This window comes from Chrysemys picta, chromosome 21, assembly GCF_011386835.1.
Source record: "Chrysemys picta bellii isolate R12L10 chromosome 21, ASM1138683v2, whole genome shotgun sequence".
In the NCBI taxonomy this organism is placed as follows: Eukaryota; Metazoa; Chordata; order Testudines; family Emydidae; genus Chrysemys; species Chrysemys picta.
In genome coordinates, this window is record NC_088811.1 from 20,548,270 (window position 1) to 20,564,871 (window position 16,602).

General features: G+C 50.4%; 1 protein-coding gene across 2 annotated transcripts in view; it reads right to left on the minus strand.

The window, feature by feature from the left end:
• Window positions 1-16,602, minus strand: part of SLC2A1 (solute carrier family 2 member 1) — a 39,277-nt gene that overhangs the window by 19,268 nt on the left and 3,407 nt on the right. The window contains exon 2 of one of the 2 annotated variants that reach the window (XM_008169803.4): window positions 5,287-5,379. In XM_008169803.4, the coding sequence (XP_008168025.2) occupies window positions 5,287-5,379 (93 nt within the window). Of the gene's footprint in view, window positions 1-5,266; window positions 5,380-16,602 lie in introns of both variants that reach the window. The other variant, XM_042844966.2, reaches the window with a different exon arrangement.

Sequence of the window (16,602 nt, forward strand, 5' to 3'; positions counted from 1 at the left end):
CCCCCCCCCCCTTCTCCTTGACACAGCCCTGACCTCTCCTCTCCCCCTCCCCAGTGCTCCCTGCTCTCCTAGCAACAGGCGATTAACCCTCACTCCCATCTCCCCCCACCCCAGGCACTGGACCCCAGCACAACCCCTCCAGCTATCCTGCCTCCCCACACCCCAGCAGGCCTGGGAAGTCTCCTGCCCCATGATGCGCTCATGACCAAGCTCCTGAGGCCAGCGTGTGGGGTGGGTGCAGAACTGGCTACACAGGGGAGTGGCTGGGACACGGGCTCTGCAGATAATTTTATAGGGTCAGGACACACACAAACCCAGGGAGGGTAATTAACGTCCATGGGTTTGGTTAAGTCCTGCTTCCCTCCTTCCCCACGGGGCAGCATTTAACCCCCAAATGCATCATTTAAATCAAAACCAGCCAAACCCTCTTCAAAAGGAATGTATTACTCAGACTTCCCATGGGCCTTTGTGCACGCCTTCATGGGATTAGTATGCATGGCCTGTTGGGGACGCACCCCACGCACCCACCGCAAAGTAGCATGGATGGGGTATGGGGAATGTTTCCAAAATAACCACCCTGTATGCCCTGCCCAAGGCCATGGGTAACCTATTGGGAATTCACTTCTCAAATGCATCCCTTTTTGTGTAAGTGCTTTTACTTTATCTCTGCAGGGTCAAAGAACAACCCCATGAGCTGCCAGGCTCACCAATGACCTAGAAGAAAACAAAACCACCACCAATAAAGTTTGCAGATGATAAATTGGACGAGTGATAAATAATGAAGAGGACAGGTCACTTATCAAGCAATCTAGATCACTCAATCACCTGGGTGCAAGCCAAATATGTATTTTAATCTGGCTAAATGTAAATGTCTACATCTAGGAACAAAGAATACAGGCCCTACATACATGATGGGGAACTCTATCCTGGGAAGCAATGACTCAGATTTGGAGGTTATGGGGAATAAACCACTGCAGGATGGGGGTATTTCTGCTGCAACCCCCAGGCTTCTACAGTCCATCCTAAGCTTTCACTTCACACCCTCCCCTGTGTGACGTACCAGAGAGGATTGCTTCTAACAGTCAGGCTGCAGGTGCCTTTGTTAATGCCCTTTGGCTGGAAGGAGCGAAGGCCTCCTGGGGGCAGGGCAGGGTAGTGGCCAAACTTTCTTGCTTAGTAGGAATCTGTTACAGGGTCTCTTCACTGCAGCTGTAAGCCGGAGCTCTTACCTGTCATGGCCTTGCACAACTGCAGAGGTGGATTTACCATGAAACAGTGCAGTGGCACAGGGCTCCCAATGACAGGGGCCCCCCCAAAATGCAGGACTAATCTCATCTGTCAACCTGCCCCCAAGTCCCGGCTGGTGGCACAGTAGGGCTCAGGCAGGCTCCCTGCATGCTGTGACTGGTGGCCCCACACCGCTCCTGGAAGCGGCTGGCTGCTGGCACATCCCTACATGCTCCGTGTGCGCGTCCCCCCCCCCCCCCCCCCAAGGGGCACACAGAGACGTGCCAGCAGCAGCGCAGCAGGACTAAGGCGGCTCGGTGCCTGCGCTGCCTCCCTCTCTCCGCGCCTCACTGCTCCCAGAAGCGGCTGGTTTGTCCCCGCGGCCCCGGGGGCAGGTGTTTCCAAGCGTTGCTCCCACCCCAAGCGCCAAATTTGCAGCGCCAATAGGCTGGGAACTGTGGCCAATGGGAGCTGTGGGAGTGCGCACAGAAATCCCCTGCTCTCCCCCCTCCCCCGGAGCCGCTGCCAGAGGGGTGTGCTGGGTGCTTTGGGAGCCGCACCACCCAACCCCTCCTGCACCCCAAGCCCTGTCCCAGCCCAAAGCCCGCACCCAAACTTCCTCACAGAGCCTGCACCCCTCACCCCCTCCTGCACCCCAACCCCCTACCCCAATCACGGTACCTCATTTTATTTTCATGTACTTCCATTACTTATAATATAGGAGGAGGATGAAGAAAAAAGAATGAAAACGGGGAGATGAGAGAATGTTCTTTTTCTTGGTTAGGTCCCAGGGGCCCCCCCAAAAATGAAGCTGTGCCCAGGGCCCCACTAACTAACTTGCCGCTGCACAACAGCCTTTCAGCACAGGCACGTTGGCTGGGCCGGGTCAGAGCCCAGGTTCCGGTTCCACTTCCCCGCCGGCTGGTAATCTGCCCTCTTTGCAATGAGCCCTCCAGAGCTTTCCCACAATTCCTCTCATGTGCCCAGCAGGACAAACAAGTTCTCCAAGAATCACAGAGCGGCTCAGCTCGCTGCAGCATGGAGACCCATGGGGTGCACCCCCACGTCCTAGCGACACACATGGGGAGCACAGCACCAGTGAGGACTCTAACTCACGTAGGGCTTTGCAGCATGGCTGCTCGGGATTGCTCCTTCGCAGCCATGCCCTCCCTCTCCTGGGGCTCTGCAGGACAGGGGAGGCTGCTCCTCTGCTCTCAGTGGGGACGGATCTGCAGCCAACAACATCCCGCAGACTCCCAGTGCTCTTGGTGAACACTGAGCATTCTGGGCTGCCACCGACTCCACTGGGAACAGCCGGAGCTTCAGCATCTCACTGCATTAAACCCCTCGTGCAGAATCACTCTGTTCAGCTGCATCGCTGAGGAGTAATTCTAGCACTCAGCCAGCGCTTTCGCCTCTTCGGAGAATTGTGCAAACACTAGCTCTGCTCTTGCAAGACTGTAGCCTACAGGTTGGTGTCAAAGGGGTTAAACCCCCAAAACTAGTTTCCTGGCTCACAACTGTACTTTGCAAGAATGTTTTTCATTGCAACATGCAGTCTCCTAATTAGCCAGATAATCCATTTTCACCTCAAATTAATATGGATCAAGTCACTACAAATTTCAATACTGTTGACAAAGATTAGAAAGTTTTAAAAAGGAGCTTTTTTTTTTTACCTCTTTGAGCTGTTTCAGAGTAAAGGGGCCTTGTTTGCAATTCAAATGGTGCCACTGTGCAGCTGGCCTGCTGATCCCTCCTGCAATAGGCTTAATATTCCTGCAGCACAAATTCTACCTCTGTATTTTTAATTATTTGGGATTGTTCACAGATGCTTTGATGTTTTAATTCTCTCCATGGCCCTGGAATGCCTGGTCCTTTTCAAGCTGACCGGCAGCAGTCAGTTCAAGGCTTGTCTCTTGTCTGCCTTAGGGCAGTGGGTGTGATCATCAGGGTGGGGGTGGATTGTCCTTCATGGTGGACAAAGATGTTTCAATTTGAGACGTTGGGGCCCTAAAAACAGCTACGAGTCTGGCATCTGGGAGAAACATGTCAGAGCTTTTTCTAAAAGTTTGCTGGAGATTCAAGATACACATTAGATACCAGAATGAAACAGTGATAGGTAGGATTTTCAGAGTCACTTAAGTGAATTAGTTCCCAGCTCCTGTTGACTGTCAATAGGGCTTTGTCACTGGGCACCAAACACACAAAGGTGTCAGAACCCCACCCTTGGGTGATGATCCACTTAGAGCAGAACCCCATCCTGGTTTCTTTGGCATTACTTCCTCCCCCCACCACCACCACCACTTCAGGGCACTCTCCCCCTGGTCTCCCAGGCTCCAGTCCCCAACACTCGTAGTGTCCTGCACTGTAGGATATAAGTAACCCTGCTGAAGCTATTGGGAGTTAGTTGTATTTTGCTAGGAGATAATTGGGTACCTTGGTGCGGTATTTCCCGACTGATTCCACCATCACTCACACCAGTAAGAATCAGGAGTGACTCCAGTGAATTAATGGAACTCCATTAGAAGTGTGAGTGAAAGCCCAATATTTGACACTGGTATCGCTACCCTGAGCGTGCAAGCTAGCTAGGAAGGGAGGTTGGGCAACGTGTCATCCCCAGCCCTCAAGGACAGCGGGTTAAATGGAATCAGGCTTTAGAGCAGGGGCAGTCTGGTTTTTGTCAAGGTCCAGACTCCAGAGAAACATTTCTCACACCACAATAACCATAAGTAACAATTAAGATTTTGGGGTCCATTCAAAAGCATCTGGCAGTCTGGATTTGGCTCTGGGTCTGCTGATTGACTACCCCTGCATTAGAGGATCCCTTTTCACAGGGAGTCTCTTCCCACCCTGGTTGCAGTAGTCTCAGCATGAGGATGCAGATCTGGGGTATGACGCAGCTGGCCAAACACTCAGACAGCTGATCTAAAAGGGCAGTACAGGAAGGCAGCAGACGAGGGTAAGGGCCAGCAATAAAGCGTAGGTAATCCCCATTATCAGCACCTGGGCAGCTGGAGAGATCAGGTTCCCTGTGCTGTCAAAACTCCCCCTGCTTCAAAGCAGCCAAGATTGTCTTTATCCCAGCCCAAAGGCATCACACCAGCAGGACCTATAATCTAGGCAACGCTCAGTGTTGTCCAGACCTGCTCTTAGCTGGCACTAAAACTCCTGAATCCCATCCCACTACAGGCTCCTCCATCACTGTCCCCAGCGGAGGTGGGAGGGTCCCAGAATCCAAATGTCAAATTGAACAGCCCCTTAGCTGGAGCACCATGAGCAGAGGCCACCCTGGTGGGGAAAGAGACATGCAGAGTCACATGCCCCTGCAGATTTGCTGCTTGGTTTGTACTGAGCATGCTCAGTAACACTGCTGAAGCCAGCTGCCCTCACTCTGCCCCCCCCAAACCCACAGGCATGGGTCCTCCGCCCACGAGCCAGAGTCAGCTGGCATGGGACCAGCCAGGGGTGTCTAACTGCAATGTAAACATACCCAAAAGGGCCCCAAATCCAAGCCCTGAGTCTGAACTAATTTGGGAATGCTCAGATCTGCATTGCTGGGGCCTCTCTCATTAGTCATGAGAAAAGGTCAGTTTATGTAATAACTTTCCCAGAATTCTTTAACAAAACAGTAAACAAAGAGGAAACTTTAATGCTCCTGGGAACAGCCAAATAACTGCTTAATAAATCTCATTAGAGTTGGTAAGCTGCTTAACAGGATGTGCTATTTTAGCTGAGCTTGGAGTGGGGAGGTGTGGTGGGTAGTATGTGTAGGTGTGTGTTTTCATGTGTGGAGTTGTTTTGGAGGGTGCAAGTATTCACATATTGTGTTGCAGCATTCAAGTGTTGTGTTACAATGATGGATGCATTACTCTGCGTGTACACACCTGCGTGGCAGTTTGTTTCCATGTGTGGTGTTGTGCTGCAGTTTGAGAGGTTTCATGTTGTGGAGTGTGCAATGGATGTGTGCCTGTGCGAGGATGCACTGCAAAGCACAAACACAGGGGGCAGCATGAGTACAGCAGAGAAGATTTGTACTTACACCAAACCTTTCACCCTTACCTTCTGCGGGGCGTTGATGACTCCAGTGTTGTAGCCAAACTGCAGGGAGCCCAGCACTGCTCCTCCCACCGCCAGCATCAAGCGAGCTGTCATCTGCTTCAAGAGAAAACATGCAATCAGGTTGGGAAACACTCTTCTCTCCAATGCAGGACTGTGGGGGCAGCCCCCCATCCGGGGCACCCACCTGGCCCCTGACCTGAACCATTCTAGGATCCAGTACTCTAGATCTCAACCAAACAGCAGCTGTGCACGTACAAGACTTGTACACCCGCCCCTGTCCCCTTCCCATCCGCAATGAGCCAGGAGAGTTAAGGCTCATCTTTTCCTGGCTCCCAGCGTATCCACTACAGAGCAGAGCAGTGCTCCCACAGCTTTCTCCCTACACAGAAAAGTAGCTCCTTGCTGAGAGCTTGCAGATCGGGGCATGGTGTAGCTCTTCGTGAATTAAAAAAATCCAAAGTCCACCCATGCAAGCTCACAAATTGCAGTGGAGTTGCCCTGATTTACATGAAGACAGGTTTGGCCCACTGAGTTCATATCCCATAAAGGTTATCCCTTGTTAGCATTTCATTACTTGTTCCATCAGTGCATTTATCGATTAAATCCACCCATTTTCTAAAGCAGAGTGTCGCACCAGATCTTTCAGGGGTTAATATATACGTAACATTAGGAAAAGTAGTTTCCTGGGAAAGATGTGGGGCCTGAATCTCCTCTCACTTAAAATCCAGGACCCTCAGCTGGGAGCCCCAATCACCATACTGAGGCTGTGGTCCCTTCTTGGGGAGGCAGCAGGTTTCAGAGTTAAGATGGCTGGGGCTACTGTTTCAGGCTGTCTGCAGACTCAGGCAGGCATTAGTCATTTATTAATTGCAATGGCACCAAGAGGCCCTGGTGATGGACCAGAATCCCACTGTGCTAGGCGCTGTACTAACAGAAGAGACAGTCCCTGCCCCAAAGAGCTTACAATTATAAGGAAACTCGGGTCAAGTTTTTACACTTTTCTTTCAATCCACAGAGGCTGATTTTTTTTTTTTTAAATGAACATTGAAATTTTGTGACTCCAGGGCACTAGGCCATAGGCACAGGCCTGCCCTGCCCTTTAATCTGGGTGTGCAGGGCAAGGTCTCTATGCAGCTAACCAGTATCACCAGGTTTTTCGTGACAGCCCTTTGTGCAGCTGCAGTGCAACAGATGACGCACATTGTGGATGAATGCCTGACGACTAGGGTTAGCGGTGGCCTACAAGAACTGCATCACACCACTGCAGATGTCATCGCTTGGTTACACTATGCACATGCTAAATAAATAGTGATACTATATTGACCTCCATGGAGTCACTCTGGTTTTAAGCTTGTGTAGGTAAGATAAGAATCAGGTACAGGCATTCACTAGTTTAAATCTCTGCAAAGCTGAGCACCACAAATCTGTGACCTTGCACCCCATAATGCTTTATAGAAATATGCTTAGAGTATATATGACATAACTGGAATACATTTTATGCTGGATATGCCATGTAGCATATCTCTGCAAAGGTTATGATCTACTGAGTATGTTCATCCTATTTGTAGGAATGTAACATTCTTGTATCTGAAACTAGGAATATAAAATATAACTCTGAGGTCCTATTGTAGTTATGCAAAGTGTGGGCCATTAATGGTTGTTTGGAATCTTGATGGCTCCCATTAACCAGGACAATTGGTTATAAATGGCTCTGTTTACTTGTAAGTCTTCCTGTATGTGCTGGCAAGTGGGTAATGAAGTCTTACAGTGACATGTGATCATGTCACCTGAACTGGAATCCATCTTTAACCTGGTGCTTTTCCATTTAGAAGGAAGTGTGGGAACCCAGAGAGGGACAAAGGATTCCCACCTTGTGTCAAAGACACAAGGGGGTGGAACAGAACAAAGGAGGCGGCCATCATGAGAAATCCCCTAGCTACCACCTGAGCTGGAACAAGGACTGTACCACAGGAAAGGATTGGGCCCAGACTAGAAGGAGGCTAGTCTATCAAAGAAGCTTATTGGAACATCTGAGGGCGAGATTTACCTACATTTATTTTCTTACTATATTAGGTGTTGACTTGCGTGTTTTATTGTATTTTGTTTGGTAATTTACTTTGTTCTGTCTGTTATGAATTGAAACCACTTATATCCTACTTTTTGTATTTAATAAAAATCACTTTTTATGTGTTAATTAACCCAGAGTATGTATTAATACCTGGAGGGGGGCAAACAGCTGTTCAAGCTTTATACAGGGTAAAATGCATGTATTTGGGGTTTGAACCCCATTGGGAGCTGGGTATCTGAGTGCTGGAGACAGGTGCATTTCTTAAGCAGTTTTCAGTTAAGCCTGCAGTTTGTGGGGGACGTGGTTCAGACCTGAGTCTGATGTGTTTGCAGCAGACAAGCGTGTCTGGCTCAAATAAGGCAAGGTACTGAAGTCCCGAGCTGACAGGGAAAACAAGCTCAGAGGTAATCCCAGCACATCAGGTGGCAGTTCCCAAGGGCGTTTGTGACCCAACCCGTCACACCTACTGTTCATGAACTGGGGCTGGGACAAACAGTACATCCATTCCTGGGAGCAGCACCCATCCTCTGGAGTCAGGGTCCTCTCCTCCCAGCTGAGATGAATCAGAAGGCCCCATCACTTGAGCAGGTGAAGGGCTAAGTAACATCAGGGCTGAAGTTTGAAAGGAAAGCAAAAGCAGGACTGCGCTTGCAGCCTGGTTCAGCCGAGGCAAACAACAATCTGTGTCAGAGTCTAGTTCACAGTTACTCAGCAAAATCCCTGCATTTATGCAACTGCTCAATGCCTACAGCTACTTGGCAAGTCCTCTCCCAATGCCTCTCTCCCCTGCCTAAGGTTAGGGTAACAAATGGAGGAAGTGAGGGGTGTGGGTAGGGAGTGTCAGCACAGGCTGGTAATTGGACACCTCCATGAATGGCCCATTTATCCAGGCAGGAAAGTTGCTAGTAGCTCAGCCTGGTGGTTGTACCCAGAAAACTGGGATCCACTTTTCCCAGGCGGGGCTGATCAGTGTTGGAACAGCCATGTGAAATTAAAGCCCCTTTGATTGCTTCACACCCGCTCTCTGAAGCAATGTTGGTGGAGGCAGAGTTTGCTGAAACAGCCGTGCAGATTTGCCAAATCTCAGTGTGCCTTTGTTGGAGATCCCAAACCTTTAACCTGGGCCACGTGCATCTGACTGGGGCGATGATCCAGCTCCACCCCAACCCCTTTATTGTACAGAGCCAGGACCCAGAGCCTGGTAACGTGGGAAGATTCATTCTGAGAGTCACAATTAACTGCAATTACTTCTCTGCTCAGGAAGGACTTGCAGGGGTCAGACCATGACCGAGCCCTGTGCACAAGACACCGGCTCCTCCTCCGTCTTAACCACAGCAACTCTGCAGAACAGCATCTGTCAATCTTGGCTCCCCAGACCACTAGTACATGCCCCCTGCCTGCTTGCATCACCCCTGCTGTCCCGGAATGATCTCTCTGGGCCCTCCTTGAAACTGCCTCCTTCATTGACCCCTCCACAGACTGATTCAGCAAGCCACCCCGCTCAGGTCCCTCATCCTTTCCCCTCTGCAGCCCGGCTTCGGGAGCCCTTTCCTGTGCAGCTCTTGGCTTAGCCAGCTGCCTGGTCTCTGTCCCCTCTCCTCACAGCTCAGTTGGAAGCAAAGCCTCCTTCCCCGGCCAGGTCCCCTGCATTTCCCTGCCCCCTGTTCTGCTAGGGATGTGCTGAACCCACTTTTTAATTACCTGACTTATTACCAGCAGCTGATTTCATTGGGTAGCAAGTATGAGCCTGGATAGCCAATGAAGTTACCATCTCCAGTTACCCAGCAACAGTAAACATAAGGCCTCAATTAAGTCATGAGATCTGCATCCACCAGCAAACGAAGGATGGAGCATGAGAGGCAGCTTATGTGACATGTTTGAATGGCAGCTCAGCATTTCAAGCTTTCCCAGAACCTCCCCCCAGACAGGTAAAATGCAAGTCTCCCAGTCCTCCCAGCACATCTGGCCCTGCATCTGGAGGGTGCTCTCAGCTGGGATGCAACCGATGGGAAGAGGGGGGTTTGTTCTGTTCTAAGACTCAGGCCCTCCTCTGTCAGGCAGCTTCCCCTGGATCTCAAAGGGACTTAGGACAAAGGAAGGAAACATTGCATGATTGTTGCAGAGCTCCAAGCACCACTTTTTGACACAGGGCCAGTTTCTCCAACTGCACAAAGGAGCCAGGCTCTGGGTGCAAGTGGCCAACCGAGAATTCCCCTGGCAGCAGGGGTATCAGCTAGTGTAAAGATATCAGAGCTGGGTTCTGCCCCCAGCCTGGCACAAGGGGCACGTGAAAGAGTAATTCAGTGGGGAGGGACAGGACTGAGTTCCACCCTGCTACCCCAGTCTACAGCTGATATAAGGTCCATATGCTGCCGGCATAAATTAGAGCAGCTCTAACTCATACAGGAGCCAATGCAGGCTGGCTTTCAAAAATCAAGGAGCAGAAGCTGGCATCAAGAGGACCAGTACAAGCTCTAAGGCACACAAGTCCACAAGATTGTGCACCACCGGGGATGTCTATCTGCACAGGGGTGAATACTGTGGCAGTATTAAGGGATGCCAGGCCCTACAGCCGGACACAAAATAATAATAATAATGGAGATATCCCATCTCCTAGAACTGGAAGGGACCTTAAAAGGTCATCGAGTCCAGCCCCCTGCCTTCACTAGCAGGACCAAGTACTGATTTTGCCCCAGATCCCCAAGTGGCCCCCTCAAGGATTGAACTCACAACCCTGGGTTTAGCAGGCCAACGCTCAAACCACTGAGCTATCCCTCCCCCACCATAAGGACCAGAGATACTGGGTACTGTGAGAAGTGAATAGCTCTGGGTACAGCTAGTTCTCTCAAGCCCAGCTGATCAGAGCTCCCCAGGAGCCATCGCCTGCAGCCCAAGCTCATCTCCCCAAACACACTGAGGGACAAGGACCTACACCCAAAGGGCTGGGGGGAGGGGATGAAGAGGACACTGAGCCTACATAGGAAGTCAACCTTTGGGGGTTCTGGACAAAGGTCTCACTTGAGTTGGGTCACCAGCTGCCTGCAGCCCTGCACCAGAGACTGACAAGGAAGGGGTGGCGCATGTGAGCACACGCACACACCATTCATGATGCACGGGGCAAGTGTAGAGTGGGATTCAGGCAGAAGCAGAGGTTTTCAGATAGGTTTATAATGATTCCTTTAACTGCTCACTTTGTTCCCGTCTCTCACGGGCACTTTGCTGAGCTCATGTAGAAAGGGGCCACTTCCTGTCTGCACAGGTTCAGAGGGGAAAGAAATCCCCTTCCCCAGCAATACATGCTCCCCCTTCCCACCTTGCACTCCTGAGTGCCAGGCATGGCACCCAGCTGCCACGCCATGCTCCTGCAGCATGTTCTGATGTACAGCCAGCGCTAGTGCTACTCCCTGAAGTGGTGTGTCCCTTTAAGGGCATGGTACCAACGTAATCCGAGAATGCCAGCAGGCAGAGGCTGAGCGCCCACGCTGTTACCCGCTGCCTCTCTGCTAACAAGAGAGCATTGAACAGGCAGCTGTGTGCGCGTGACTGCATTTACTTTCTACTATGTAATAAACTCCCCTTTAAAAAAGGCACAAGGTGGGGCCCATTGTGGTTAATACAGCTGCATCAAGTCCCAGTAAGGATCTGGCCCCATTATGCTGGGTAACGCACAAATCACCACGTGCTCCCACCCACACTGAACTATCACGTGGTAGGATGGCTCTGGGCCTAGCCTTGCTGCCTGGCTAGATTTTGTACGGCTTTGCTCATTGCTAGTCAAAAGATGTAACGTGCCAGGTTTTTTGGGTGATACCTGCAGTGATCATGAAACTACTTGCCATGCACATCATATGGCTGGGAGCCTGGCTGGCACCCTGGTCCCTCCCCTGCTGAAACCATGGTGCCAGGGGCCAGCAAGCAGAACGGACAAGGAGTGGGGTGAGGGGGGCAGTGGCTCATCCTGGGAGGGGACAATAGGTATTCCCTTGAGGGCTCCAGGAAGCATTATGGACCCGAAGGCTCTCCAGCAGAGCTGGCAATAGGAACCTTTTTGTTTGGGGTGGGGGGTGGCCAGAGATGGGGTTTTTTGCATCTTGTAGGTGGCAAACCTACCTGGGCCCCCAGAGATTCAGCACCATTCCCAAACCTCTCCCTTCTCCTGAATCTTGGCTCCTTCCACACAGGGCAAACAACTATTTTACAGCTAAAGCCGTTTAAATGTTGTGGTGGCTGAACTAGATTAAATGCAGTTTGGCTGTTGCAGCTCCGATCCTGCAGGCCTGGAGCCAATGGGAGTTTTGACATGGACTTAAATGGAAGTAGGACCAAGCCCTACAGCGGATGGGGCCAGATTGGACTAATCAAAAGAAATAAGCCATTCCCATTGGCCAGCCCCATGGCATTTCAGCCTTTTTGGGCCATAACTTGGTTTTAACGCAGCTCTTAGACACACTCGTTTGTCCTGTGTGCATGAAGCCTCTGACTCCAGTCCTGAAAGCTGCTCTCTGTGGATGGATCACAGTGGTCCCTGCCAGCCTTAGCTGTATGGCAGGATCAGGGCCTGTCTTTTTACAACCGTAAGCAGGTCTGGAGGTGGCTGGACAGCTGTGGAGCAGCTCCCTCTCCTTATCAGTGGTTCAATCCAACTCCTAGTTAATCCAATGGGAATCTTTTCCAGCAAACTGGAGCTGGACCAGACTGGTGCTGCAGAGCGTGGCACTTTTCAGCTGCAGATTTCAGAGCTGCACTGAATGAAGCCCCTCAATACCCAGGGCATGGATCAGTATCAGCACAGCACACAGTGGAGCTGCAGTACAGCAAGGCTAACTGGCCCAAGGTCACAGGAAGCAAGTGGCAGGATGTCAATGAGTGGCCACCTCCCAGGTGCCCCACTGCCCTCAGGGCAGGCTTGAAAGCAGTCCCGCAGTTGGCCCTCCTGAACCCTTCAGTGACCCGAAGGCTTTGTTCCTTCGGTCCGGTTTAACATTGAATCATCTGAATAGGAGAGCTCCAAGTCCCAAATTCAAGTCTACAAAAGTTTTTCTTCCAACTCCAGCCTTCCTGCCTGGGTCCGTTCCCGCATGGCCAGGCCAGACTCTCTTCCTTCTTACAGCTGTGGAGTCTGCCCTCTCTGGCTTCCAGGCTCAACCCCATCCCTGGTCAAGGGTCTCCTGCAGGAGCTGCTGACTGCCACCCACAGCTTCCTCTAGTTCTTTCTTAAGATTGCATCATTCCCTTTCCCTTTCTGCAGCTTCCTGCTGCTCCTTATAGGGTAATCACCTGACCCCTGGCACAGGTGTGCCTTCTTCCTAACTAGGACTGGCTAGCCCCAGGCTTCTAGCCCTTAAAGGGTCAAGCCATCCTATTACACACATCAGGACCAGATCCCTGAAGTCCTGACTCCCTGTCCCATACTCTGTCCAACAGGCAGCACTCCTTTCTGCACAGCTGATTTCCCTTCGTCCCAAGGCTATTTTGCATAAATGGCTGACACACAGGACAGCTTCCCCCTACGAAAGCTACAGTGAGTCATCACTGTGGACATGAAAAGCAGCTCGTGTTTGAACATCACCTAACACCACTGTTATAAAAGATTGATCATTTTTTAAAAGGCCAGTAGTCGCGGCCTTATGTAAAGCACACAAATCATTCCCCCTCCCCTTTAAGAAAGGTCCAAGAGGCAGACCCTTCTCCCCTGCTGTCATGGAATCAGCTCCTACCAAACAGAAGGACTTTCCTTCTGCTCAGTGCTGGAGCAGAGCAGTTCACACCAGCCTGAAAGTCTAAGACTATTTCTAATTGGTCATCATGCTTTGCACACCTTGAATGACCAGGCAACAATAAATGGATCTGCAGAATGTTGTACTATGAAACATTACGTCAATAAGATTGCACCACACTGTTTGCATAAAACTAATGATTTGTACAGTGATCTTTTATGGAAGGAGACTGTAGCACAGGTCCTTGAGGGGTTTAGATGTCTAGTACAGTCAGGTACTGTACCTGTTCTCAAGAACTTTACCCCTCATTTAAAAGGAATTTGATCCATACACACTACACTATAAATTCACCTTTCAATGCGCTTTCTCCCATTACATTTGGAATCACACTGATCTGCGTTCTCTTCAGCCAGCTGTGCCTTTCCTCTTGCAGGACTGTTTAAATTATCAGTGGCTGAACATCTAACAGTCATCTTACACCATGGCCAAGATTTTCAAAAGTGACTAGCTATCTTCGAGCACCATAAAGGGGCATAGTTTATAGAAAAAGTGTGTGCTCCGCACTTTGAAAATCAGATCCCCTTTAAGGTATTTCAAGATGGGCATCCAAAAATCACTAGCCACTTTTTTAATTGGGCCATAGCTTAAATATATAATTCTTTTACATACTCCATGTATTAACACCTTCGATTGTTAAACCTCAAAATTTTAAAGCTCAATTTACTCTTCACTATTTATGTTGCATGTTATGTTTTTACTTTTTGGATTTCTATCTTCTTGGATAGTGAAAGTTATCCAGTGAATGTCACTTTTGTTTAGAGACAGTTTCCATTCAATTCCATTCTCAGGTTTTCATGCAGGATTTTGCAACAGTTTAGGTTGCAGTCAAGGCAGAAGAATATATTTGTTTTTTTAAACTTTTCATTAGAATTAAAAACCCCTACAAGATACTAGAAGATTTCTATTGGTTGCCTCTTATGGAAGTCTTGTAGAAGTGAATAGAAAATTAATTTTCTACAGGGTTATTTTAAAACCCATCATAAGATCATATAAAATGATCTGTTACAGAATTCTAAAGGATGGTTCAAAACTCATGAAAAGGATTTTGTGCTTTATTAAATTCTGCAGGTATTGAGACTAATTTTTTATAGAACCAAATGAAGTTTCTACCTAAAATTCTATTGTTTTTGTCCCCAGGCAATTCTTATAGCATTTCCTATAATACAGTCTCCACCAATAAATTTTACAAAACCTAAATTTTGGGTTAAATTTGATCTGTATCTCTTTCAAAGGTTTAATGGTCAGATCAGGCACCCTAAAGGTTATAAGTTTAGCCAAATCTTACCCAGACATCTGGAGTCTGCAAAATTGGGAATGAAATTCCATAAGCACAGCCTCTCCCATGGTATTTTGCCACTTCCTGCTTCATGGACTAGCCTGAACCAGGACGTGTAGAGACTCACAAAGAAGGTACTTTTAAAGGTGTTATTTGTAGCTTTTTTGACTCTCACAAAAGGTTCAGTTAGGGCTAAAATTAGTTGAGAGTCTGAATGGACTTGTTTTATCCCAATTGGATCATCCATTATCTCAAATTTAGAGCCACCCAACAAAATCTTCTCCCACTGAGTTAAGACTTAAGTTTGTCTAGTTGATAAACAGGAGTATCCACAGCTGATTGTCTTTCTCTACAGTGGTTTCACTTGTCTTTCCCCTCCATCCTTTTACCTATTCATTCCTCTCACAACTTCATTTAAAAGGGCTGGGCCTACAATTAAGACACAGGAAATACGGAATTCTTTAGTCCTGGAAGGGAATTACAGGCGTTTCCACCTTTGAAATGACGGTGGATAAAAAGTGTAATGCAATCTGCTCCATAACATGACCCAGTCAGTTGCAGCGTATCCTGTAACATGATCTAAAAGTAGCAGGGCTCTGTCTGAAGGCTACTGATAGCAGAGCTGGAAGGAAGAGGGAGGTTACAGCATTTTGCAAGCAAAGCGGTGGGCCCCGCCTGGCATCAGAAGGTGCTGCATTGCAGCTGTTCAATGGAGGGTGCTTCCGTCAGATATTTATTATATAAAAACAGTGGTTTAGTATTATCATGCTTGGTGCTTTGTAAAGAGACTAAAACTTGGTCTTGTGACGTACATTAGAAATACAGTCTGAGCTGCAACCCCCTACTCAGGTATGTAATCCTTCCTCCCAAGTGGTCCCTCAAGTTCCTGCAAGTCAGGGTTGCATGGTCCTGTCCAGATCATGCTACCTGAGGAAGGTTTCATTGTCAAAGTTACCATGTCCAGGGACTTCCCTCCCCTATCTCTGCCCAGAAAGCATGGGAGCTACTACACATTAAAAACGCAATCACTGGATCTTAATACAGAGAACGGAGAAGGCCTTGATTGATTAGAGAGATCTGGCTGGGCAAAGAGAAGCCGCACCCGGCAGGAATGCGGTGACTAGCCCTTGCAGCAAGCCCAGGTAAGTGACAGATGCGGAAGAAGGGCAGCCGGGGAACACCTCCCCAGCCGTGCCCCTGTATCCCTGCCGCAGCTCTCCGGCCCCCCGGAGCAGGCAGCTGCTGATGCAGGTTCGAGGCGAGGCTCCCCCGCGGCCCCGCTTGTGCCCCTTCGCCCGCTGAGAGGGGCTCGTCCCCGGCCGCCAATGGGAGCGAGCTCCGGCGAGGCCCCGCCCCGGGATGCTGGGCTCGCGCTCCCCTTTGGCCTGCATGGCAGGGGCTGGCGCAACCCCCCCGCCCCGCTCCCAGGCGCGCAGCCGCGGGGCGGCCCCCGCACGCCGGGGACATGCCGGCGGCCTCCCTCCTAATGGAGGCGGGCGGGACGCTGCAGCGCGCCGCGCCAGCCAGGAGCAGCCCAGCCCGGGGAAATCCCACCCGAGCCCGCGAAGTACCCGCGAGACAGAACCAGCCCCGGCCCGGGCCGCTGGGAAACACGGGGCACCCCCGGGCCCGAGTGGATGGGGGGCAGCGGGTAACGGGGTGCCCGGCTTAGCGGGTGCTTGCCCCGAGCTCTGGGCGCTACTCGCCCCCAGGACCTGTCTCGAAACAGTTTGAAATGGACCCCCCCCCACCCCGAAATGAAGGCAGCATCGAGGGGTTGAAACGATCAGCTAGAGACCAGGAAATATCCCCTAAACACGGAGCGGATCGGGACCAGCCTCAGGGGTTCTCTTAGATGAACCGGCCCCTTGTCCCCCTTTGGGGCTTCTACAGGGAAATGCGACCTACTGCGGAGTTACACCCCCTGGCCGAGATCCGAATCTGGCGCAGTGTGTTGGGTTTCTGTGGTCAAACGGGCAAAATTCCCTCCGTCCCAGCCGTTCGCCTCCTCCAGGCTCTGCCCGTGAGGTGCTCCCGGCTGTCACGTCCCAGAGCTCCGGTTCCAAACCCACAGCTTGGAGCCCAGGGACGCTCCGCTCCCCACCCCGCCAGCAGCCCTCCTGAGAATGCACACGAGCGCCGCGAACTAAATACGGTAACGCGCCGATCCCAAACACATTCCAAAGCTAGGGAGA